The following is a 26764-nucleotide window of genomic DNA, read 5'->3' on the forward strand; positions in this document are numbered from 1 at the left end:
AGAAACAGTAGCGACAGTATTAGACATGACAGAGTCCCACTATCATCTGCCAGCAGCGGTCTCTATCAGACTATCGTCTACCTGTTGGTCTTCCAAATATGGATGGTCTCTGAGTCAGAGATGCCATGTTGTGCTGCCTGCTCATCCAACAGGTCGAAGAAGTACTTGACGGCGAGCGGGACAGGACGGCTCGTGCTCAGGATCACCGTGAAAAGATCGTCCACAAACTTCTGTAGCGTCCCCTGACAAACACAGTAAAGTTCACATTAGAGCATAAGAAAGTGAAAGTGTCAGCACTCTGCTCTTGTCTAGCTAAAAGAATATATGTGTGTGTCTGTTTAACTTTGTAGCGTTGTAGCTTACAAATTAGGAGAACAGCTGTGTGTAGTTTAAAAAACAGATTGATTTTTAGAAAGTGTGGTACTCCTGTACTCCTCATCTCCTTCCTACAGTCTCTACTCAATGGGACTAGACCCAGATGTGTGTGTTGTACCTTCATGGACAGCAGGCGGGTCAGGTAGATCTCAGGGATAGCCTTGGCCCTCTCTCTCTCCCTCAGGCTGCCTCTGCGGTGTTTGGGCAACTCGGGCTCCTCACTGGCTTTTACCAGATGCCACAGCCTCACTCCACCTTCATCTGCATCCTCCAGCATTGGCGTCTCTGCACACACACAGGTTTGATGCTTGCCTGTGACTCGCTCTCTGGTTTTGCTACTTTTGATTTCCTCCATCTGTCACTTCATGTTCCACATAAACACTCACACAATTTGAAGAACTGAGTAGGGAAATGATCGAATCGTTTTTACTGTCAGTGCGACAGTCAAATAACGTCTAATGAAAGATGAACTGGCTGACAAGTTGATTTATCTTTTATTTGAACAAACTCACTCTCTCCTGCTATGTAGTCGTGGTTGTCATGGTGAATGTGTTTGGTATGACGAGGGACCAGTGCCACCGTTGCGCCATCTGGGACCTATGGAGGAACACAAACAGCCATTTGTGTCGGCCGTGTCCTATCCCAGGCTATGAAACAGTGTAGTTTGCTTTGTAAAGCATTCAGTGATAACTCTGACCTTGTAATGCTGAAGCGTGTTAAGGCGTTTCCAGCTACCCTGAACCACAGATGTCAAGTCCTCGTCTGACAGGATGAGATGACCGGCAACGCCCGACCTCCACTCTGCATGACAGAAGGCAGACGCACATCAGCACAGTGATTGTGGGACATGCTCATCTTAGCAAACTCGAGCGACTTAACGATGTTCACAAATTCATTCAGGTGCTCCCATCATCAGCTCAGGCTGATGTTATCATGCAGGTACTGACAGTGCTGTAAAATTTAAATTTACCAGGTTTTTCTCTCATCTTTGAGGAAAGTGTTGACAGACTGAGCAGTCAGTGAGCTTGGTTTGGATTTGTTTTTGTCACGCTGTAGGGGGCGCTACAGGGCAACAAATATGAAAAGAAGGAAAGCTAATTCATGAGCGCTGCACTTATACAGCACCAAATCACAACAGTCGCCTAAAGGCACTTTATATTGTAAGACCCTATAATAATACATACAGAGAAAAACCCAACAATCACATGGTAGTCAAGGTCCCACCGATGTTTTCCACATCTGTCCTGCTCTCATGCCCCTAAACCCCAGTCTCTGAGAGCCTAGTCCACAGAAGCAAGAGATATTTATCCTTGTAACACTTTTCACGTACATAAGTCAAAAAGTGCAAAGTTATTAAAACATGGTTAAGATGATAGTAGGAATCAAACGACAGGCGTTCAATAAATTAAACATACCCGTCACAACCCTGAGAGGTGTCAGGCACCACAGCCAAAGCTGAGGCCCCTGAAGCCATCACACAAGTTTACTTGTGAGACACATTTGTGAATGACCTCCCCGATTCAGTTATTTCCTTTGTAGCGATGAACTCGTCCTTACAGCTCTGCGACTTCAGTTGGCTCGATGAAGCTGCACACCTGACTTCCCACGTCTGCTCCCAGTTTATGACTCCATATTTCTGCTTCTCTTTATAGCAGTCAGTGAAACGTCCTGCCTTTTCCCCCCCATTTTGTTTTATTGCTATTCTGGTTGATCATACTGAACTTTCTACTTATCCTGTGAAACTAAGCTCTCTCCTCTTCACTCATTTTACGTCGCTCAGCTAATTTGTTTGGTTATATTTTATCGAGCTGCTCCTTTATTTTTATAAAGGTCCTGTTTACTCTTTTAGATTTCCCAACTTATGGGTAAACTAAAAGAGAGATCATAAAGAGACATAAGTACCAGATTCCTCGAGGCTGACACGAGGTGCATCAGTTTTCAGAGTCTGGTGTGTCACGCAGTGTGTGTGGTTCTCACCCAAGTCCAGCGACTCGGCGTGCGGCCGGTGTGAGAAGGATGTGCCTTTGTACACCTGATCCAGTAGCTTCTCTTTCACCTGGGTAATGGTGTCGCAGTCCAGTACTTTGGAGGGCACAGGCTGGGTCTCATTGACCCCTCCACCCTGCACCAACACATTCAGTGTCTGCAGGGAAAAGAAGAGTGAAAGGAGGGGAAGACAATTAAAGAAAAATACAACCTCCTTGGGGAATTTTTCATTAGAGCCAAAATGGTTATTTATTTCAGTCTAGACTCCCCTCACCAGGGTTTTGTACTCTACGTCCTCTCGCAGCAGGCGGTTGTCGTTCAGGGTGTACTTTGCTTTGCCAGTAACAGCATCCACCGGTCCTTTATCTACCTGGTGCTTTATGGCCCTGAACAGCATGTACAGAGGCTCCCCCGCTGAGTCCTACACACACACACACACACACACACACACACACACACAAACTCACCAACACACACACACACACACACACACACACACACACACACACACACACACACACACACACCACACACACACACACACACACACACACACACACACACACACACACATTCTTTCAATTCTTACACAGTGCTTCTCTACACACTTCATGTGTTAAAGAAATGTTCTGCTAAGTCAAACCTTGAGGAAAACCTGAGCTTCATATTTTCAGATTGGTGGAGCAGGTCTCCTGTGAATCAGGAGGTTGGTGGTTCTACATTCGATAGAAAGCACGTCGGTGCAGAAATAAGTGCTTCTATGTATGAGTGTAAACAGATGAGACATAAAGGAGTAGAAAAGCGCTATATAAGAATCACTGCATGTACTAGAAATGTTTCCACTGTACTGAAGTGACTGGAAGGACTTTCATTCCCCTCTGTGTTTTGACATGTCAGTACTGGAAACTGCTATTTAAAAGTTACTGCTGTGTGCAGCAGCGTGGGTAATTTTTCTATTTACATGGTATACGTTATGTAGTTGAGTCATTGGTGCAAATGTCAGCTTTATGCACTGAAATCCTTAACGCAGCAACATGCTCTGAGGGCTCTCTGAATAAACACAAGCACAAATATGTACTTTTCTATGAATGGTGTGATCACAAAACAATAAATTAAGCATGTTTTGTTTTTTTGCTGTGGGAAATTAAAGCGTTTGCGCACTGACTTTAATGAACAAAAAGGACACAGGTCACAGCTTTAGTGGCTGCTTTTTGGAGCTTGGTCCTAATAAAGTCATTATATTCCACTTTAAAATGCCCCCAAGTAAAATCTCAAAGTCTTAAAATGTTTTATATCCCAATATTTTTTTAAAAAGACTTATCCCTACTACTGTGCATCACTGCTTTTATGTTGACTCACCCTGAGGAAAGCATAGAGGCAGATAGACATCCAGTTGGTCAGCAGCTTCTCCACCACCGTCTCTGTTCTGCAGAGAATCACACACACTTGCAGCAGCATTGCAGCTTCTGAACATGCCAAAGACTGAATCTATGAGCAGCAGCTTACCTTCGTAACATCAGTTTGGGGTTCTTGGCCACATACTGCTCCACCAGATCATTCAAAAGTGTCTTAAGGATGTCTGTGAAATACTCCAGCTTGCCATGAAGCGCCACCGTCAGCAGCGAAGCCACGTAGGCTCGGTCTCTGGGGGAGAAGGTCCGCTGGCTCTCCAGGGTATGGATGAACTGAGAGGAAAAGAGGAGATGAATCCTCGCTCTGCAAAGCTTCATTTTAGCTGTGATTGTGATAGCGACTACCTTGGTGAGGAACAGCTTGCTGTTGAGCAGGTTGGAAAGCTGCACCAGGCCCTGCTCCACCGTCTGCCGCCGACACTCCTGAACATCCAGGTCTCGTCTCAGAGGAGACTCTCGGTGGCCGGGGAAGAAAATGCGCTCGGCATACATACGGTAGTCCAGGAAGGGGATGCCTGAGCCGACCAGGTCACTGGACATATCCATCATCTCCGTCATCAAGTCTGGATCAAAGTGATTAAGAACACAAAGGTCAGAGGCTGCTGCTACAGGCCAGTGCCAGGAGGCACGAGCTTGTAAATAGCAGCTGGCAGAATACAATCATCTGGGGGTTCTCTGCTCTCAGCCTATCGCAACTATAGAGGCGAAGAAAACTGATGAAACATGGGGAAAAGGCCCTCCTATCTCCCGTCTTCATCCATATAGCCGCCGCTCTCTTTTTTCCTCATAATGCTGTACCTGTGAACTCTTTCTTGCAGCGGTCCCTCACACTGGTCTCCAGGTTCTCCAGTTGGATCTGGACCTTCTTATAGTCCCTAAGAGCCTGCTTACTCTTCCTCCTAACAGACGGGAAGAAGGTTTTACATACGATTAGTGGAAATCCAGTCAAACTGTGCAAGAAATTGATTCTGTGGACAGGTGTGTTTCAAATTCAGATTAGCAGTATCTGTCATTCATTCAGTTCATTTTATCGGCTATCTGCTGCAGAATTCTGGCTCAGTTGTAGGGGATTAAATAATTATTTCACTCAGTGACATATAAATCAATTTATAACTTCCATGTAACGTATCCGGGTATTCTGGGTTTATTTGATAGGACGGAGGAAAGTGGGGAGAGAGAAAGAGCAGGTCCAGGGTCAGACTCAAACCTGGGCGTGTGAACTGAGCCTTGAGACATGATTGCATGTCCAAGTGGGTGACCTAAACTGGGACCCAGTACTGCTCATTTCTTTATGTGTGAGCAAACATATGAATTCAGCAGGTAGAGAACCACTGTAGCACTCATCTGCACACTAAACACACAAAAACACAGACTCTCAGTCCACCCACTGACCTGTAAATAAGCACAATTATGAGCACAATGAGGACCACTATGGAGGCTCCAACTCCAACTCCAATCTGAGCCTCTAGTGGGAAGGTGGACAGGCTCAGGTTGTCGTACTGAACCTTGCCGAGATAAAAGTTCAGGTTGCCCATCTGGACCTGAAATACATGTTAAATAAAAAAGTGAGGTGCTTTCAAACTTGAGTGGCCCATCAGGCGCTCACACGGTGGTGACACTCTCATTTTCTCACAGTGAATTCGGGGAGATTGTCAGAGCCCTCTCGCTTCTTGCCGTTTGGTCCTGGTGCAGGCTGCTGTGGTGGTGGCTCACAGTACAGATGGTTACTGGTCAGGGTTTTCACCGCACATACACCTTCTCCAATCAACACCACCACCTCCTCTTTAGTGATGGCTAGGTCCAGGTGTTCCCCCTGAGAACAGGCAATAAGACATAAGAGATATATGTTATGTCTGCTTATTTTGTCAGTACATAAATAAAACTGAAACATCGCTGCCTCTCCTCTCACCTCCAGCTGGATGAAGCTGCCTGGGTTATAGCGATATGCCTTAAGAGGGTCCTGTTGGTTCAGGGGTTGCAGGGTGGGGTTACGCTCATAGCTGAATGGCTCAGAGTTCAAACTGCTGAAGTCAAAGCGCAGATTGTCTAGCAAGAACTCCACTGTGACCTGTGACCACCAGATGGTGGAGTCCACCATCGGAGAGCGGCACAGGATGAGGGAGGAGGAGTTTACCTCACAGCGCTCAACGAACTGATGAGAAAGGCAGATTTGGGTCATTTGGGTTAAAAGGTGTGAACGATCACTCGAATGAACTGCTCTGTGCTGAGCAGCACACACCGACCTGTTTGACGGAGCAGAATTGGTCTCCGGGACAGACGGGGTCAGGAACCATCCTAACCGACCTTCCCAGGGTTTTCTTCCATTGCTCTCCTTTGCTCCTCTTCCTCCGCCGCTTCCTCTTCTTGTTTTGGCCGACCGACTGGAAGCGGGAGAGAGTCACCACCATTCGGGGCTCCTGCACCACATCCAGGTTGGATCCAGACAGCTTGATCAGTCGACCGCCACTGTAACAATCCAATCAACCAGAGCAGGTTAAAATGTTGTGATGCATGCTCAATCGCCCAAGTAAGGAAATCCCAAAAAGATGATTCTGTTTGTCTGGACGCAGCAAATTGTCATGTTGATCAATGGTCAAGGAACTGACCTCACAGCTCATTGTTCATTCAGTGGTGCTAGTTTCAGTCATTGTGCAAAAGTACTGTTTATAAGGTTGCAGTGTAGTCACAGTTACAACCCGCAGCCAGCTGAGACTGGATGAAAACGCTACGTCCAAGTGAACAGAATCAAGTTTTTAGAGCTTCAGAGGTATGAATACGTTTTGAAGGCTGAATATGTGAGGGCTTTCAGACTTACTGCAGGAAGCTCCTGGCTGGTTCGGCACGGGTGATGTTGGGGTTGTTGGTGTAGTGGTAGGCGGGGCTGCTGAGGTGACGCTGGATGCTGCCGTAATGCAGGGTGATCTGGTGGTCTCCTGTTTTATTACTGCTCCCCGTCACACACTGAACACTGTCACTCTGCACCTCTGATACACTGAGGGGGGAACAAAGAAATGATGAGATCCTAAGGTGACACGAGGAGGTCAAAGGTCAGTCTGACCTTACAACCTTAAATGAAGAAAAACAGTAGCACCGACTTTGCATTAACCACAAACAGGCCATTATACGCGTGTGTCTTACATGTTACAGGGGACGTCCCCGACAGTGATGGTAAGGTCAGCGGGGCGACCCGTTAGAAGGTTTTGGCCAGTGATGTTCAGGGATGTTCCCCCCGCCTTGGGGCCTCTTTCAGGTGACACTCCTCTCACAACTGGGTTCTAAGAAGAAGGAGAGAGCAGCTATATTTCACAGTGTAACACAGCTGTTTGCTTCTTGTTGCATATTAAGAAAGTCTGTCGATAGTGAGAAACAAGGACTTTTGGACTGGCTTGTGTCCTTTCCCAGTTTGCCAAATCCAAGAACTTATTCTTACACTTGGATCCTCTCAGCCTTAATAAGACAGAGATCCAAGGAAATATATGGAAAGAAATTCCAGTGTTTATGTTAAACTATTATCTAATATAGGGAGATGTATTTACACAGATTTATTTAAAAATGTGGACTTGTTGAGAAATATTTGTGATTACTGATCGTGTGGTTAAAATCAGTTCATCTTAAATGGTTTAAGAAAGGCAAAACTTGGCAAAGACTTCTTGTTTCTTAGATGTGCGACTTCTAATATTGTATGAATTATATTGTTAAAGAATGCAGCCCACATTATGTTATTATGGACATGTGGACCAAAGAGAACAAACAGAAATAATAACAGATGTTCTCTGCTTCAAACACCTCCAGTGTTAGAACCACAATTTCATTATTTTATAAACAATTAATAAATAGAAAGAATATTATACTAAACTTTCACCTCTTAAAGTCACATTTTTCTCCCAGCAATGTAGGTTTTAGTGTCCTTTGATGCAACAAAAATGCCAAGTTTCACAGACAGGTCAACAAAATCTAATTTACTCTACCTGACTTTAATATACCTGGTAGCTGAATTTCTGTCTGGAGAGGCCAAATTCTCCTCCATTCACTCTCACAGACACATGGTTCGTCTTTAATCCGCTGGCTTTGGTCATGCACACAATTCTGGAAGACCAACATTGCTCTTCAGAAAACCAAGTCATGTTTCTGTAGTTTTCTGATCAGTACAAAGAGAGTCTATGAGAAACAACAGTAGTGCATGCATACCTAGAGGAGACCTCATACAGGTTGGAAATCACTGTGCAGGGCACGTCAGCTACTAACACAGACTGGACGATGTCTTCAGCCTTCTGACCCAGGTTGGAGCCGGAGATGGTCACCATGGTGCCTCCTTCCAACAGCCCAGAGAGTGGGTCGACCTGATTGGAGGCAGGAACAAAAAATCCAAACAACCTTTCTAGTTGTTGACCAATGCAAAAGCATTCACAAAAGAAAAAACAGGTCTAACCAAGTGTTTTATTACAATAAATTCAAAGCAAGTGGTGAAGCCACAAATGCGAACACATATTTTTAACCCTGTAAGACCCAAGCCATCAAAAATGTACCCATCAGAAAATTCTGATTATTTGGAACTGAGATGTTTATTAACCCTTATAACAAAATCCACAAACGCTGTTGTGAATGATATATTTTTATTGGATCACATTTGATACATTGGGAGTTTTTGGCAACTTTTTGTCTAAAATTAACAATGTTAATTTTAGACAAAAAAAAAAACGTTTTGTCCATAACATTTTGAAATTATGGCAAGTATTGATCACATTGATGAGATAGAGGTCTCAGAAACTCACGTATCAAATATGATACAAAGGGCATTATAGGGTTAAATTCAGTGCAACTTACACTCTGAGGGCATTATTATCACTGACGTTTAACACAAAGAAATGCTCATCAAACAAAAGCTTTTTCAGAGCAGGACTAACAGTATGATTTCCCTCAGAACCTTAAAATACATGAGCAACAGCTGTGTCACCATCTTTAACAGCTAATAATTCATTTTCCAAAATATAAACGGATGTAAACTCCCCATATCTTGCGTCTTGTTAAAGTTAACATCTGCTACACATATACTGCTTCACTGTTTCTGAAATAACGTGGTCAGCCTGTGTCCAAGTAACCCCTGTGAGCCAAAAGCTCGAAAGAAAGCTTATTTTGAAGGCATAAAATCAGAATTGTGTTTGTACATTTAGCACTCAGATCATTGGGAAGCTTTATTTAAAGAGGATCTGCTGTTTTCCTCATTTTCTATCAGACATACTGTTCCAGTTTTTACTTTTTTCTACTCTTGCCTCTGTATGACGTTAAAGAGAAGGGATATCCTCAATTTTGTTTTCCCATTTCCGACAGACAGCTCTGGCTTTGAGCAGAGAAGAGCCTTCCACCTGCTGTTCAAACTTGTGCTTCTGAGGGGCAGCCAATCAGTGGCAAGTTGGTGTAAAGCTTAAACAGATGAAGTGATGAGCTGATGAGGCCTAGTGTAAGATAAGGATGTATTACATCTTCGAATAATGACTCCACTAGAACACAAATGGTCTCCAGTATTATAATATCTTCCACTGTCTCAAACCAAAAAGTATATCAACAACATGTTCCATCTGACTGTGATGGCTGATCATCATTGTTCTTGTAATTTTGGGACAATAAGTAGTAAGTGAGAGTGATAAGAAGCAAAAGTGAAAACTTGACAATAAAGCCTCCAATTATGATTGTAAGCAGTTCAAATATAAATCCCAGTGCACTGTATTATTTCCCACACTCTGAATACTCACAGAGTGTATGACGGGAGCAGGGCACGTCTGCTGCACAGGTTCACTGCAGGAGTTTGAAAACAGGCAGCTGGCCCTGGGACCACCACACCACGCACAGCCGTATTTTGGGTCTGCTGTGTGGCAACGGCTGCAGTCAGATCGACCCACAGAGCAGTTGTACAGAGTCACTGAAAGCACAGTAGACATAGAGCAGCAGCAGACAGTTAACATGTGCTCATAATGAAAACTAACAGCAATATGTTTAAAGCACAACAAACAAACTTAATATGACCTTACCGTAGAGATCACGAGAAGTGTCTACATGGAAGGTGTCCCTCCTCTTCACATACACCAATGCATTATACTCCTGCACTGGGGCAGAGTATGTGTACTGGACACAAGAAAAAGGTCCCATTTTTTAAGGTAACATTAAAACTAATTATTCATTATCAGTTACACTCCAGACAAGCGCTGCTTTACAAACACAGGTAGCAGAAGAAGGGAAATGTTCATCCTGCCCGGGGAGGGTGAACCGGCCTTCATTTAGTTTTACTTTTGCCTTTATTTAATACTGAAGGTAGCAATTTTATGAAGGTACTAATGCTTTATAAACAATATCAGACCTGGTGTAGCTGACATGTGATGTCAAAGCTTGATGGGTTCATGTCATCTGGCTCCACGTAGGCGTCTACCACCACCGTCTGCCCTTCAATAACCAACACACACTCGTAGTCCAGCTCTGCATCCTGAACACACAAACACTGCATGAAAGAGTACACTGGGCAGGCAGCTAACAGGCTCGATGCTGTTGTGTGCTGTACCTGATACAGATGGAGGTTATGTGCCAGTAAAGTGATCTTTCTCTCCACTCTGACAGGGAGCAGTGACGAACCCTGGACCTTCTCAACGCACGGACAAGCTGAGGAACCCCAGCTGACATACGAGCCCTCGTCCCCCTGCAGGAGAACAGATCACACGTGTTTATATTCACATACATTTACAGTGAGGTGGATCGAACGAACCATTAAATATATTCATTCTTGTTCAGGGTCAGTTTTTACTTTCCCACAAGGGATTGCAATTGATTTCAGTCAGATGTAAGGAGTCATGGGGGGATGTCGGGATGGGGGCGTGCTCAAGGTGGTGAAGATTTTTGTATAGAGATAATGAAAGAAAGAGAGTCTGGAAAAAGGAAAGGTGAAGATATTTAGACAAAAGAACAACTGCTGCAACTCAGGAGCAGCCGGGTTTCTTGAAGTCAGTCTGTGCAGTGAAAGGATACAGATTCCAGGTGTGAGACGGAAGAGGAAATGCAGGGAAAGAATGAGAGACTAGGGAATCAGTTGTGAGCTTTGTTCCTATAGTAGGACTCCAGTCAGAAGCTGGAAGCACAGGGAGGGTGCTCACCCTTTCCATGAAGAAGAAGTAGAAGCAGGAGGAGGATTGAGGCGGCTGAACTCACCGGGAGGAAGCCATCAGCTGAATCATACTGGTAGTCCAGCTCTGAGTCAGCATTCAGCAACTGGGGCGGGTAGGACTGGGACATGCGGTCAACCTCCCCATCACCTGAGAGCACGGTGGCAGCTGAAAATGTAGCCGTGTCATTTTCTGCCTGGACAGCACCCTCAGTGTAGTTTTCTGCTTCCTTTCGCCAGAGGGGCACCTCAGAATCAGCAGTTGGGCTTCCTGCCTCAGTGTGCACGTCTTGCAGTGGTACCAGTGTGGGTGTCTGGGTCGAGTCCAAGTAAAGGGAAGGCTCAGAATCAGCCGGTTCACCCATATGGAAAAGTGTGGGCGGGGGAAAGCCAGGCAGCACCATGGTGGGAGCCTCTGCAAGGGTCAGCGCTTCTTTGGCTGCCTGCCGTTCGCTGGGGGGTAAGGCCGTCACCACCTCCGGTGGCGAGGAGTCTGGGATCATCAGAGGCACGACAGGGTCCAGGTCCCCACTAAGACCATCAGCCACGGTGACGGGCATCAGCTCTGCCGTGGCCATCGTGACACTCTGTGTAGCTACAGCATCTTCCCAGTCACTGTGTGTGACAGTCTCAGAGGCTTCACTCTCTTCTTCTTCTCTGGTGGTGACCTCCAGGCCTGGAGAGGTGCTGGGTGGTAGAGTGGGAGGCTGAGGGGGCAGGGTCGTGCCCGGGTGGGTTGTCTCATGGCTGGTACTGGTGTATGAAAGAGTAGGAGTTGTTAACTCCTTAGTGGTAGCTATGGTGATGGCGGCTGCGGTTGTTGTTGTTGTCTTCGTCGTGGCAGTAGTTGGTGTGGTAGGAGGAGTTGTGGGGGTAGCTGTTGTGGTAGTGGTGGCTGTGATGACTTTAATAGCTTTGGTTGTAGGAGGAGAGGAGGTAGGTAGTTTAAACTGGGGGAGGAGGAGGAAAAGACGAGGAGAGGGTGAGGCAGAAGGAAAAAATAAAAAGGAAAAATCAAGGAAAAAAGAGACCATGTGATCTGAGGTTAATGTGGCTCATGACACCTGAAAGACAGTGATTTGTGTTAGCAGCACTGGTTTTAACCCATCTTAAAATGCCTCTGGGCAACTGTTTTGAAGTGTTATAAAAACAAACAAACAACTAATTTCAGTCGGTTTTACTGCCCACAACCTCTAAAAGGTTGTACCACATTACACAAGAGTCCACTCATGCAAAGTGTAACGACAGCGCAACTATTCTGCAGTTCAAGACTCCACAGGAAACCTTAATCAAAGAGAAGAATGCACATCTTTGGCTTATGGGCGACGAACTGACTGATGAATGCAAATGAAGCTCCAGTTCAAACTGGTGATCAGTCGGTGCTTTTCCTACAATGTCTGCATGTGACGTCACGCTGCAGCTTACGTGTTGGTTGTAGATGATCACTCCCTCCTCACAGGTGGGCTTGTGGGTACATGCATGCTGGTGGACGCACCAGTTACAGCCCCATCGGCTTAAAACACAACCGCGGCATCTGCACACAGACAGGATAGAAATTGCCTTAGCGACTGTACAAGCCTCTTTTCAAGATGAGAGGCAAACAGTGATGCAGGATTAGGAGCTATGAGAAGAACGGCTCTAATAGAAGCAGATCTAACTGTTGGAAGTCTCACAGATTACTCAACACGCACCAATCTGAGTGTGTGCGTGTAATTTATGACAACACAGGTTATTATTAACTCCTAAATACAATGAAAGTGTTATTTGGAATTTACACAACACTACAATCATTATAAGCCATATTTAGTGAAACAGGATGTACATGCTACTTCAAGTCTGGAAATTTATTCAAGTTTTAAAGATTTTAAATTTCTTTTATTTACAAACTGAAACCCAGTACAACCTCTGACTGTCATTCTATTGTTTTTTGGCTTCATTTGAAGCCATTCTCTACTTGTGTCTTTCATTATATGTCTTTCATAATGCATCTATGAGCCGCTGCTCATAGATGCATTATTCTGATATCTGATTGTTGTAGTTACTCTGTTGTTCTCACTGGTCATTTCTACCTGCACGACTCAATAATTTCAATAAAACTTGCCAATCGCCAAGTAAGCGAGCCTTACTTGGCGATTTCTAAAACCCAGGGTCACAGGCTTGAACAGGGGAATTAAAAAGAGGACAGTGAGTGGGCGGAAATACAGACACAGATATAATAACGAAGGGCGCAAGGTGAACTGATGGAGGGACAAAGAGTGACCTGGGTACTAAACAGAAAAGCACAGACTCTGATGGTGAGTGAGACTCGATTAAAGGGTCTGCAGCGAACAGCACAGATCAGGAGGAGACAGACAGAGAGCACAGCTGATAAATCATCGGCGATAACTCACGGCTGGCTGCCAGACAGCTGCTTAACGGCTGTGCAGTCGTAGAAGGTGAAATCCCTTGCCGTGACCGTGACGTTGCCAAAACGTAGAGACAAGGTGACTGTGACAAAATCTGACAAGAAAACACAGATAGGAGCACAGCCTGAGGAAAGAGAACATAACAAGTTTCTGCACAGAGCGCAGCGCTGAGCGAGCAGAGTAAGAAAAATATTTGGTCAGGCTTACCGTCTCTGATCCACCGAGTCTTGAGAACGAGCTGCACAAGCCGAGGGAACAGAGAGGCCTAATGAAACCCATGTGCACCATCCTTGGGGTGCACAAGGACGGTGACAAACACAAACACAGCAGCTTCCCTACAAATGTTCAGTTTGATGGATGTTTAAAACGGGGAGCAGTTGTGTACCACATCTATCTCCTCATAAAGAGCAGAAACTGCGATCAAAAGGACTCAAAGTCCTGACCTGAGCCGTTTCCTTAAACTAGTACAGAGTCTGTTTGGGGACTAGAGAGAAAAAACCCAGTTTGTGTCACCACTCATTAAACTGTGTTTACTATGCCTACTGAGATGTGTGTTCAAAGGCTTCCTTTAGAACTGCTCATTCAAATTACATACAGTAAGTGAGGGATTGAACTTATTTGGTTCAGCTTTGGAAAGGCAAGAACAAAATTAGCTCACTTAACCAGAAAAAAACAACAGACCATCTGAGACAGTAAATTAAGGAAGAGTCACAGACAACCTTTGTAGCCTTTAAGGGCCTGTTTGAGGGAGACTTGGCTGCAGATTTTCATCTTGTTAGGACTTGTTGTGATGAGGACACGGCAACTTTCAGCCAAAATAAGAACTGATCAAGAAAAAAAATGTTAAACTCTGCCACGTTTGAAGCGGCTCCGATGAACAGCTGTTGAGAGAGACCAAGAACGGACATACGAGACTTGTTTGATCACTAGTAACAACACTGCCACAGACTCCAAACACTCGATTACATCGATGTTGTGCCACAGCTCCCAGTTCAGTCTCTTGCAGTTTGAGGCTAATACACAATATTTATAGAGCAATTATCAGTGTATTTACAACAAAAATGTCAGAATATAACTGTAACCCAACTGATTCCTGGTGAGCCCTACACCCTGAGAACAACAACAAACATGGGAACCACACTCTACGTGAGAGTTTCTCTCATAACATGAATGTTTGGGTGAATGTGTTCTCTACAGAGGCTTCGGGTTTTCTTTTTTATTTACAGTCTCCTCATTAACACCGACTTACAAGCAGCCTTCACTGCACCAGACAGTCACCAAATCAGGAAACACAAAGCACGTATTTCAAAGCAGACAGTCCGTGGATGAAACCGGTTTATGCTTTCAAATACAGATTACTCCCTGCTGTGTAAGATGGCCTAGAAAAAATGGATTTGGTTAGCCATTTTTTTCTAGGCCATTCACTGGCATAATAATTGAACTGTAAATGGCATGCCTGGTCTGGTCATGCAAATCCTCCAGGGTGCAGGCAAATCCTCCAATCACAAAGTTGAAACATGCAAACGAGTGAATAAACGCCAACAGCATCAGATCTGCAGGGAAAAACCCCCCCAAAAGAAAACACTCACCTTGTCCTCGAAAAACCAAAGGCACCCTGCTGGTGTCGGGAGAACGGCAGGTGACCCCGGTCTCTGTGATGGTAGCAGGAGTGTGGCTGTCCTGGAAGTAGCAAGAGTACGACTCCCCGTTTTCTAACACTGGAAGTCTTGGGATGGACAGAGACACCTGAGAGAAATACAGAACGGTCATGAGCTGCTGACAGAATGTGGCACAGACCTGTGGCGTTTCAGGGTACAGTGAAGGTCATGCCGAGAGTAAGCGATTAAGCTGTCTGAACACATAAATCCTATCTGTTCTTTTGTAAACGTCCGTGTGGAATAATTAGATTTGAAAACTAAATTGCACTCCCCGCTGATGGAGCATGAATCATACTGACAAAGGTTTGGTTTTATGTTTGGCTCCAGCTGCTGTGTTGCTTATTCACGTAATGTTTCTGCTCCTGTAGTACCGGGCGTCTCAAGGACAGGCAAAATTAATGCATTAGATACTGTAAGAGTAATGGATATCCCATGAATAGACCATCATAAATACAAAGAGGAGCTGCTAACTAAAACAAACCTCCTGTAAACCAGTATATTTCTGTCAGTTCATCCCAGAGCTAATCTCGTGTCACTTGAACACAGCATGTACAGAGCTGCTGTGGTCCTTAGGATTGATTCTCAGTTTGAATCCATGTCCTGCCAGAACTGGTTGAATTTGGTTATTTTTTGTTATCCACTGGATCAGTGGGCTTTTTTCAGCTCGTGGATTCTTGTATCTCACAGAGTAGAAATGCTACACGAGGAGCCTGTTACAAAACTAGCTCCCTAATTGGTCAGTATTAAAAGGTGTACCATGTGTGAGCTGCCAGAAGAGAAAACGATCCTCACTGCCACTACTGTAGCTGTCAGGCTATCACACTACCAGCTATAGGTACATTTAACTCATGCAGCTCCATGTTACAATATTATTATTACATTAGTAATAAATAGTTACATTTCCATTTATATCCTCTGGAACTAGAAATCATTTAGAGCCAGGCAAACACAGGCTGATGGGAGAAACCACGGATGTGTCTGTGTTTCTGTTGCCATCTTTCACGCAGATATTGTGCTATACTAGGACATGACAGGACACAAGCCAGTCACTCTCTTCTTGATACCCTCACACTTAAACCCACTGACATCGTACCCACATGCCCAGGTACACCAAATCTAGCAGCTCAACTGATAAGGGATAACTTTGGAGTGTTTTGGTATGTGAGGAGACTATTATTACAGCCAGAGTGGGGATATCTACAGATTCTGTCATGAAGATTTTCTTCAGAGAAACTTCTAGGAACTTGATGTGGATGATCATGTGGAGTCAACAGAAACCACAAAAAGAAATGTGGATTTGTAAACAAAGGCCGTCATCCTCAAATCCGTTCTGTTTTGTTTTGCGTCTCGACTAAAGAGAACGTAGACCTACCATCTTGCTCTCCTCCCTGCTCAGATTGGAGGGGACGAGGTCCTGGACCACCAAACACTGCTGCTCCATGTCAAAACTCCACAACCATTGCCCTGGGTAGCTCCCACGAGCACACTGTGACTGCAACACACACCTGCAGGGAAAGCAGAGTTAATTATATTCACTGTTTTGCAAGCTGAAGCAAGGCTCCCTAACTCCATTACATATGTCAAAAACACAAGCAGAAGGCCAGTTTCTATCTAGAGTTAAACTAAACGTGGCTGAACCTGTTAGTAGTGGGAATGTACAGCGGCAGCACAAAAAGCAAAATTGCTCATCTTGTTCAAATAAGATTCAGTCCAGTAGTATTTTATTTAAATAGATAAATACTGAAGTAGTTAACGTGCAAACGCTTGTAGGGCAGGTGGTAAGGCAGAGCAAAGGAGAGAGCAGGGAAGGAGAGTCTGACAGAGAGAGGCACTTTAATCATATTCAGACACAATCCCACCGGAGCAAACAGAGTTGGCGAAACACTTCAAAAACTAACAAGCTTGCCAGGAGGTTTCTTGTTTGCTACCATTTTCCTCACATGCTTGCACTGATCTTCATTTTAAGTAACACGAAATAATCTAGCTTATAATACATATCATGATGTAAAACCTGAGCAAACACTGTAAGTTTGCTTATCAAAGAAACTACGAAGGAAGTAAAACAACAAAGCTTTCCCCCCTTAATTTGTCTGGTATAATGTAGCCTCTAATGCTAGCTGATAGCTTTGCTTTTGCTTTAATTTAAGGTTCTTTTTTAAAGCCGTGTAATCCCACCGGCAACAAGTGTTGCTGTTTTAACCCCCTATAACATTAGCAAAATTAAACATACTGTGTGTAGGCCAAGTCAGTAAGGAGTAAAATGCATGATCTCATTTTGCTGGGAAGAATTTGGGATTTAATGGATTCATTTAGACTTTTTCTGCATGTTGAAACTGCCAGAACTCATCTCTTACATCACAGTACAAAGTGTCAAACGTGTGACCACTGTGGCTGCTGCTAAGGTAATTTAAACATTTTAAAAAAGAAAGAAGGAAAACACATACTTTTGGCATTTTCTTGGTTTATAAGTATATTAATAAACAATAAAATGAAGCAGTCTGAACTCCAAATAAATCTTGACTGTTGTATTTTATATTTAGTGTAGCCATAACTGCTGATACCGATCTCACCTTCCCTCCAGGACACACCAGCCACAGTAAGGGTCGTGGGCCAAGAGACAGGAGTGGCAGTCTGGATGCTGCTGACACTCAGCCACTGGCCTCTTCTGCAGCTGGAACCAGGACAACACAATCAAGTTCAGTCATGCAAACCATCCACACTAAGCTCCTAAAAGCTCCTGATTTAAAAATAAATAAATAAATGAGAGAATAGGCAGCCCAGATTTCCCAGTGGTCATTAAAATAATCCCAAATACATGCCGCTTTAGCAAAAGAAGTGAGACTGGGTTAGACACGAGGTTTAAAATGATTTATCTGTAAAGAAATGAGGCTATAAGAGTTCAGTTACTGTGTGTGTACCATGTTATGGGTCATGATGAAGAGATGTTCCTGTTTCTGATCCAGGATGAGGTCTGAGCTGATGGCTGCATTCTGCTGTATGGGGGTCACAGAGTACTCCTCAACCTCACCGTTTGGCCCCAAGAACACCTGCAAACATAAATATGAACGATTAGATAACAGGTGAACCGGCTGCTGACATGAATATGCATCTCTTCACATGCTCAGTTTTAAAAAGGAAAGTGCAATTATAATGAAAACAAAAATAAACAGCTTATTTTCCCGTTTTATTCAGAGATGGAACTGCAAAATCCTTCAATTTAACCGTTTGTCAAACTGGTAGCTCAAAATGGTCTTTTTAAGGTTGCTGATATTGAAAGGTACTCTGGATTTTTTGCAGTTAGTTGTAAATCTTTAAAACATGTAGCCCCTTTCATTATTAGTAAAATGTTTTTCTAAAGCTGCAGATTCAGAGGCCTTTTTTATTCCACACGTTCCAGTCAAAACCTGATAATTACATTACCCACACTGTAAATCAGCCATAGTTCTGATATTGTTGTACCTGCAGTGACAATCTGACTTCCTTCTGTTTACATCAGCAGTTCCTTTTCCCCCCAACAGCTTCTGACTCAGACTCCTTTTATAGTTTCCCTTTGATTCAATGGAAGAACTCATTTAATGAGCCTAATCCAGTTTAACAATTAAATGAATCTAAATGGTTGTGATCAGGTATTAAATATATCAAGGCCCACACAACTGATGAGAAACTAAGGTCTGACAGACGACACTGACTCATTCACATAGTTAACAAGGTTGAGGAGGTCTCTGCAGTCCATCAGTGTGCGGGCTCTACGGCTGCTGTAATGTAGGTTAACAACCTTTTGAAGGCTAACCATTTCTCACTCACCATCGATAACTCCACAGTTCTCCCTTCTCCTCAGGTTAAGAGCCTTGGTGTCATCCTAGACAGTACACTTTCTTATAAATCACACATCAATAACCTCACCCGTTCTGCCTACTTCCATCTACGTAACATTAACAGATTGCTTCCTTCTCTTTCCACCCAGTCTACGTCCATTCTTGTACATAGTCTTGTTACCTCCCGTATTGACTACTGCAATTCTCTTCTGCATGGTCTCCCCCAAAAATCCCTCCATAAGCTTCAACTGGTTCAGAACTCTGCTGCTCGCATTATCACCAGAACCCCCTCCTACCAGCACATCACCCCTGTTCTTCAGGAACTTCACTGGCTCCCTGTGAAATTCCGGATAATTTTCAAACTTCTTCTGCTCACCTTCAAGGCCCTTCATAACCTCGCTCCTTCTTACCTTTCTGACCTGTTAACCACCACTTGTTCTGCCCGTTCACTTCGTTCTTCTTCTTCTGTCCAGCTTACTGTACCTTCCTTCCGCCTCACCACCATGGGAAGCAGAGCTTTCAGCTGCTCTGCTCCCAGGCTGTGGAACTCTCTGCCCCCTGAAATAAGAAATATTGGTTCTCTCCCCCAGTTTAAATCCCAACTCAAAACTCATCTGTTCAAATCTGCATATTCACTGTGAATCCACTGTTTGTTCATTTTATCTTGTGCTTTATTTTATTGTTCTTATTCTGCCATTGTTTTACTAAGTGTTTTATCCTATTGTAAAGTGTCCTTGGGTGACTTGAAAGGCGCTCATAAATAAAATTTATTATTATTATTATTATTATTATTATTATTATTATTATTAACACGAGTGCACAGCCTGACCAACTGCTCCACATCAGCAGTTTGACGTTATTTACAGCAGCCTGAACATCAGATCCATCCCACCCAGTGCCACAGTCACATATTTCAGTGTGAAAGGAACAGAACAACACCTCAGCTCAGATACTCCGTCGCTCAGTCTTTTTCGAAAAACAGCTTTAGATGGTCTCTAAACCGTTGAACAGTGTCAGTGAGGTTCTTTCCACAGTGTTCTCTTTACTGACACACTGGAGTCTCCAGGTTTGTCACGCTTTCTTTCATGAATCACATTTTCTACAATAACACGCATACAGCTTTAAACAACACTTAAACATAGCAGCCATCAGGTCTGAAACTGAAGCTGTGTGTCCTCACACACACACACAACAGGAACAAGAAAGGAAACATTTTCACACGGGCCCCATCAGACCTCAGTGACCGGGACACTTGCCAGGTTTAACTTCTACTCCAACTGGGTGAGATATTTTCACCTGTGCAGAGCCGTCTGTAACTGGTCACCAGCAAGAAACTCTTACATCAGCAGGCTTTAAAGATTCAGAAATGATGTGGGTGGCAGTGGGTGGAACCTGTGAAAAACACCCCAGTGTGAGCTTGCCCATCTCTCAAACTGACTGACACCACATCACAAGGCTGCGTTTTTTCAAAACTTTGCAGCAGTTTGCATATCACACTTAAACTACCAACACGACTTATCAAACCAAAGGTTAACTTATTTGTGTTGGGGTATTTTACAACCTTTGAGTGTGAACACATCAGATTTGTTCAATTTCAGTGTGTTTTGTTCAGTACTGAGTGAATGAATACTAGCTTTGATGTTTTTATATTTATTTATGCTAGAAAGTTTAGGAGGTGAAGTTCACGCCACACATTGTGTTGGTACAGAGATCACACTGCTCACACTGTGACCAATGCACTGGTTGAAGAGCAGTACAGTTTCTGTGGGTGAAGACAGCATGTATGTAAACAAAGCTACAGTGCATATGTGAAAATGGCTTATGGCTACAAAGGTTTGTCCAGCCACATATATTTAATCTGAATAATGAATGACAATCAATAAAGAAAAGACATTTTCTCGGCCGTTGAGGAAATCCAAGTTCCTGATCTGACAGAGAGCCTCTCGATTTCTTTGGAGATCTAACAGATCTAAAATGCAAATGAGACCGACTTTAATCCGAGTGTCTGAACAAAAACAGATCCCGTTTGGCACCCTAACACAGACAGTGTTTCTTTACAAACCACGTCTCAATTAGAAGATAATGCAGAGCTAAACCAACTCTGTTTATACCCTGCGATCATTTCTGTGCTTACACAGAGCAAAAGCTCGATTCCAAAAAAAGTTGGCATTCTGTACAAGATGTAAGTAAAAGCAGGATTCAGCTGTTTGGCAGATCTCACAAAGCCACATTTCATCAACAAAGAAACGCAAAAAAACCAATCAAATCAAAAAAGTTTAGTATCTTGCAAAAGCTCTTAGCTCAGTTTGAATTTGATGGCAGAAAACTGTCTCAAAATAGTTGGAGTGGGGGCACCAACAGTGGTACTGAAAAGAAATGACTGGAAGCTCATTCAGTTCACTGGCAGGAACACGGCCGGGTATAAAAAGACCATCTTAGAGAGGCCAGACGGACAAGGCTTCACCAATCAGGCCACATCTACAAGTATTTCCCATGATGCTGATGCTTGAGTTTGACTTTAGATTGTGACGCTCGCATTGGATGTGAAATGGATTTCAGTCCTTAACATTTCAATTTCATGTACTGCAAAAACAATTACGCAGTAGATGAAATTAAAAATCAGCAAATTTCAACGCACTTTGAGCACCTGCACCTAAAAACACTGTCATAGTATAAAGTCAGAATTTTGGCTGGCTTCAACAAACATACCAAAGATTTTCTCTCCATTTGGGAGTCACCACATCAGATCATCCACCACAATCGGACCCTCAGACCTTCAACCGATTCCACATGTTGGAATTTCCCCTTTTATTCATACAGTAAACACACACATTTAAACATGTGATATATATATATATGTATTTTGACCGTCTGCGGCTGCACAGACAAAGTGCTCATTAATGAAACTGACACTGTCTGCTGTCATGATCAATAACTCAATTCTGAATGAGGCTCTCTGTTTTGAAGTGCATGTGTCTGCCAGTCAGCGATGACAGTGCACAAAAGTGGAGCTCTCTAAGGTTTAGCTGGGTTAGTGTGACGTAATCGTACAGAAAACATGTTAATAGGCGTCATTGTGCCGTTTCTGCTTGTGCAGGGGGCCCTGACCACAAGTCACCATTCAGGAAAACCACACAAAGAGCCAACTGTGAGCAGACGAGCTCACGATCTACAAATTCCTCGTAACAAGGGAATTGCTGGGCCAACTGATCTTGTTGCTGAAGTTACGGTTTATCAAAATAAAAACATATTTTAGATCATTCTAACATAATTCTCTGCATCTTTTAGGCTTGCCAGCAACAAACACAAAGTCGGCGTCATTCCTTCAATCGCAGACTCTAATCTTGTTGCTTTTTGTGATGGTCGTTTGCGCCAACAACAAGCATCGTCTGTCTTTCCTTGTGTATTACCAAGTTTCAACCTGATCTCCCTCAGAACCCACAGCACTGGATGACTCCGGTACCTCTGAAATCCGACTGACAGCATGTCATCTCCACCGCGCTTCACACAATCTGGTCACTGAGCCGAAAGCTTACAGTTCGTTCAATATGAACTGTGTCTGTATTTCTCATGTTTGGTACCCACTGTCACAGAGCTCTGACAAGAAAGAGTTCACAGGATTGTGCCAAATATCACACACATTTGCAGCTTTAACAGGTTTAATTAAAAAGGGGCAATGAGCACAGAGGTGGACATTCAGCTTTAAGATGATTTTGTTTGCTTTCAGGCTGAATTCACTTTGTTTGCTTTCAGCACATTCACTCACATGTGCTGTACCAATGTACCTGCACATGTGATGTGCCAATAAAAGTGATTTGATTTGATTTGAATGCTGTATTTTTGTAGCATCAGTAACAACACTGCTCGACACACAACAAAAACCAGCTCATTTGGGCTTCTAGTAGTTATAATCCGTTTTGTCCCCCTGAATCTTTTAATGCAGCCATGTTAAGATGTACAACATACATAAAACAGGCAAACCAAGAAGTGGAGGGAGACCTCTACCAGGAAAGGCACATATCTCTGTCTCCAGATGCAGGAGGAAATTTTAAACTCAAAACGAGCATCTTTGAGGAAGAGGTTGGATTCTACAGCAACAAGGTTCAAAATCAAAAGTGTTTACGGACAGAAGTCATTCTCATGCTTTGCTATTTTAGAATGACACGGAGGTCCGGTTTATTAAATAATCAAATTCAAAACTTGTACACAGAGCTTAACAGTTTTATTAGACCACCACCTAGTGTAAGCTGTGTGCCACAGCTGCCCTAAATTAACAGTAATGGTAATTACATAAATTGATTTTTACAGTTGACACACTTCAGAAAAAAATCTTTTTTTTCTTTACTGTCAAACATCAAATCAGTAATTTTTTGTTTTAGATTAATAAATATTAACACATTTGTTGTATTTGTGAAATGACAGAGTAAAGACAGAGAACATTGTTGTGTATTTTATTATTACTTTCACCAAAGTCAGAAGTATACACACACTAAGTTTATTAACTCCAGATTATTCAAAAGGAGGGAACACCATCCTGACTGTGAAGCACGGGGGTGGCAGCATCCTGCAGACGGGACTGGTGCACTTCACAAAATACATCATCAGCCAGGAAGTTGAAGGAAGCTTGGGTGCAAATGTGTCTTCCAAATGAACAATGACCCTAAGCATACCTCCAAATTAGTTACAAATGTCTTAAGGACGACAAAGTCAAGGTGCTGAAGTTGTGTGGGCAGCACTGAAAAGGCAAGAAGGCCTACAAACCTGACCCAGTTACACCAGTTCTGTCGAGAGGAGTGGGCCAAGATCCCAGCAAACTGCTGTAGAAAGCTTGTGGAAGGATAAGGGAAACCGTTTTGGGGCAATTCTCCCAAATACAAAGGAAAGTAATAAAAAATAAATTTTTTCTCTCCTTATTCTGACATGTCACAAAGACAAAAAAAAGTGAATATTTATGGATCTGAAACAAAAAGTTTACTCCAATTTGATGTTTGACGGTAAAGGAAAAAAAGTTTGTGTAAATATCTGGTTTCAACTGTATGTTTCTGTAAAGGTTAATCCACCAGCACAAGCTCTTTAATCAAAATGATATTTTTAAGGCTAAAAAATTATCATGAATTTTAATTTAGTATTTACAAAAAGCAGAAAATAGTTAATAACATCATCATTATTTTTTTAACCACATTAAATTTATTAACTTTAATTATTAAACAAAAAATAGTTTCAGTAGCTAAAAGTGATATTAATAAAGTCCAGTTACCGGCTCACATTTTCATTTAAAAAGGTGAACTCTTAGGTTTAAATAAACAGCATTAAGCAAGAGAGGAAAGATTATAAACAAATTCTCTTATGGAGCAGTGTGGTATTAAAAACACAGAAGCACATTCATTCTCAATAATGAAAGTATCAGTGGATGGATTAGGTGTTTTTCATACTGTTTATTTTTCTGCACTGGTCTCATGTCTCAGCACACTGTTAAAAAGGTAAGACTGCAGCTAGAAACCCAACTCCACCGCCAGCAGGATGATGTTGTAGAGATTACTCCGGGTGTACCAAGTGTAGCCCGTCTGTCTGTAAACACAAAGATTTCAGACCTGACAGCAGAGAGCAGCCAGTGTCTGGAGGTGAACAGAGGGAAGACTTGAGCTCAATGTTTGCTGAGCTGATCTCTGCATATGTACTACAGTTAATACACCCAGCATGTTACTACGGTTCAGGGTTTGAACTCAAAATAACAAGCACAAAAGAACGTTCCACCACAATCTGTGCAGAACATCAAAGTTGGCACAAAATGCTCTTTCTTAAGACCAGAATCCAAGCTCAACCTGTCTGTGCATGTCCTGAAACACGATGGGCCATGTTACCTTGTGTAAGTTCCCTTTGGAGTCTCCCAGGAAGGCGATGGTATGTCCCACTCTGCTGCTGACAGCCACAGCAGTAAGGCGGGCAGAAGGGCTGTCTAATATGGTTTCTACTTCCACAGGAATCCGGCTGGCCATGGGGCTGGGGGTGTGGTCGGAGCCGCAGGGGTAGGCATCCAGGGTATTCTAACAGTGGGGGAACAGGAGAGAAAATCCGTTTGCAGTCCGTGTTACGTTCAAGCAAAACACAAATAAAGAACAAATTAAATGTAAACTCCTCAGTTAGTGTTGTGCACAAAGAAGCCCTCGGGTGAGTTGTTATTAAGCCAGCAGCGCTCCTACTGCAGTAAAATCACAGCAGGATGTATTGTGAAAAGGCTGGGTTTGGGAACAAACTAAAACTACTATAACACAATATTTGCTTTTTCTCCACAGTGTAGCTCTGGCGAGAGTCCTCGCTCTGGCTGCAGGGCAGTTGTTTTTTGTTCCAGGCCATTTATTTTTCCACAAGAATGTTACATCGGGGTCATTGCTTCATCACTGGTTGTCCTAACGATAGGAAATAGAGGGGATGAACCTGAGCCTGGCCTGTCGAGCGCTACTTGTTTTGATGGACTGCGTGTTGTTGGCTGGTGTGGTGTTATGAATAGATTCCTTTTTTGGCTTCATCCTAAGAGAAGCTCAGTAAAAACATGTTTTCAGATGTAACCACTGCACACAGCTTTGAGCCTGACTGTGAACATGTCGCTGACCATATGGGGAGCTTCACAGAGGACTGATTAAGCTAATTAAGGGCCTGCTTTGTCCACATCGGGAGAACCGAGGCATTAAGGGAAAACAAACAAAGAACACTGCATGCTAAGAATAGAGTTCTAAAGTTATGACACCCAGTCTAGGAACATGCCCTGGATGCTTGCATGCGACCTGCTGGTTTGGCTGATGAGTGCTGTGCACACTAGATCATCCGGACTTTTAGCCATAAATTATATGGACAGTAAAAGCACAAGAGAGTAACCATAAGGTCAAAAGACCACTTGAAGTGCATTCCAGCCACTAATGTCAGGCATGAGTCACAAATCCTGATCAGCATTTAAAAAAAAAAGCCGTTTCCAGTGGTTCAGAGCTGGTGTGAGACTCTGTCACTGCTACAGATGGAGCATTGTGGCAAACAGTGAACGGGGATGAAGGATGATTTGCGTGCCAGATTTGACATCCTCATCATATCACGTCTCTTTTCAGCTCCAGATGCCTCCCTACTGTTCACCTATAACCATCTGCTTTGCTATGATTTACCTGGACTCAAAAACATATTTCTGTCACACTATGTGCCTGTATCCCTTAATCTTGTTCTCTCTCTAGTCTTTCTTTATCCCTCTTTGTCAGGCCTTGTTAAACACTACCAACTCCACCCCACTAAGTACAGCTAATGCCTCAATCGATCCTCCCTGACCAGTAATTGTATTAAACTGCACCACCTGCTATAGATTCTCCCCTCAAGACAATCGGCTGTGTGTGGCTGCACGGGTTTCTCACATCTACTGCAAACGAGAGAACGATAACAGAGGGATGTCAAGCATTCTGTCCAAATTCAGTGTTCACAAGGATACATACAAAAAGTCAGCTGGATTTAAGAGGTCTAATTCGATACCTGATCTACAGCATTACATCCGTCTCTTAGAAAGAAATTACATTAAATTTCAACTCCTGTCTTGTATAGAGATCACTCTCTTGGAAGAGGACTGCTGTGCACAGATGCACTAACATTAGCTTTCACTCAGGAGAGTCATCACTAGAGTACAACAACATGTTCTTCTGCAAACAGAATGATGAAAACAAGGTGTGTGATGGTGCACTGCGTATTAGCTTTCACAGTTAATGGTTTACTGCGTTCACTTTCAGTTTGTGTGAACATTTCCATTCACAGGAAAGAAAATAGTCCAGGGAGAAGGAAGGTCTTCATAACCACAAATTACATTTTTACACAATATAATGGAAGGCTATCATTATTCTTGTAGGCAGTAATTTTTCCTTTTAGCAACACCCTCTCAGACACAAACCTACAATTACACAGTGACGGGGGAGCGGAGCTCCGTCACTGAACGCTGACCACT

At 43.3% G+C, this 26764-nt stretch overlaps 1 protein-coding gene across 2 annotated transcripts in view; it reads right to left on the bottom strand.

Moving 5' to 3' along the window:
- Positions 1-26764, bottom strand: part of plxnb1b (plexin b1b) — a 94181-nt gene that overhangs the window by 5752 nt on the left and 61665 nt on the right. The window contains exons 4-33 of one of the 2 annotated variants that reach the window (XM_005938601.3): positions 24657-24839; positions 17899-18027; positions 17551-17651; positions 16353-16485; positions 14912-15068; positions 13308-13416; positions 12343-12451; positions 10965-11867; positions 10324-10458; positions 10126-10248; positions 9800-9893; positions 9524-9690; positions 7962-8113; positions 7757-7859; positions 6912-7048; positions 6589-6765; positions 6017-6239; positions 5683-5925; positions 5407-5586; positions 5166-5314; positions 4572-4672; positions 4119-4336; positions 3868-4046; positions 3721-3787; positions 2636-2782; positions 2353-2518; positions 1073-1176; positions 888-972; positions 494-660; positions 82-242 (exon numbers count right to left, since the gene is read on the bottom strand). In XM_005938601.3, coding sequence (XP_005938663.1) covers positions 82-242; positions 494-660; positions 888-972; positions 1073-1176; positions 2353-2518; positions 2636-2782; positions 3721-3787; positions 3868-4046; positions 4119-4336; positions 4572-4672; positions 5166-5314; positions 5407-5586; positions 5683-5925; positions 6017-6239; positions 6589-6765; positions 6912-7048; positions 7757-7859; positions 7962-8113; positions 9524-9690; positions 9800-9893; positions 10126-10248; positions 10324-10458; positions 10965-11867; positions 12343-12451; positions 13308-13416; positions 14912-15068; positions 16353-16485; positions 17551-17651; positions 17899-18027; positions 24657-24839 — 5102 coding nt within the window. The remainder of the gene's footprint in view (positions 1-81; positions 243-493; positions 661-887; positions 973-1072; positions 1177-2352; positions 2519-2635; positions 2783-3720; positions 3788-3867; positions 4047-4118; positions 4337-4571; positions 4673-5165; positions 5315-5406; positions 5587-5682; positions 5926-6016; positions 6240-6588; positions 6766-6911; positions 7049-7756; positions 7860-7961; positions 8114-9523; positions 9691-9799; positions 9894-10125; positions 10249-10323; positions 10459-10964; positions 11868-12342; positions 12452-13307; positions 13417-14911; positions 15069-16352; positions 16486-17550; positions 17652-17898; positions 18028-24656; positions 24840-26764) is intronic. The other variant, XM_042226624.1, reaches the window with a different exon arrangement.

The sequence above is a fragment of the Haplochromis burtoni genome, unplaced genomic scaffold (assembly GCF_018398535.1).
Source record: "Haplochromis burtoni strain Fernald_Lab_line unplaced genomic scaffold, NCSU_Asbu1 Contig_221, whole genome shotgun sequence".
NCBI classification, from domain to species: Eukaryota; Metazoa; Chordata; class Actinopteri; order Cichliformes; family Cichlidae; genus Haplochromis; species Haplochromis burtoni.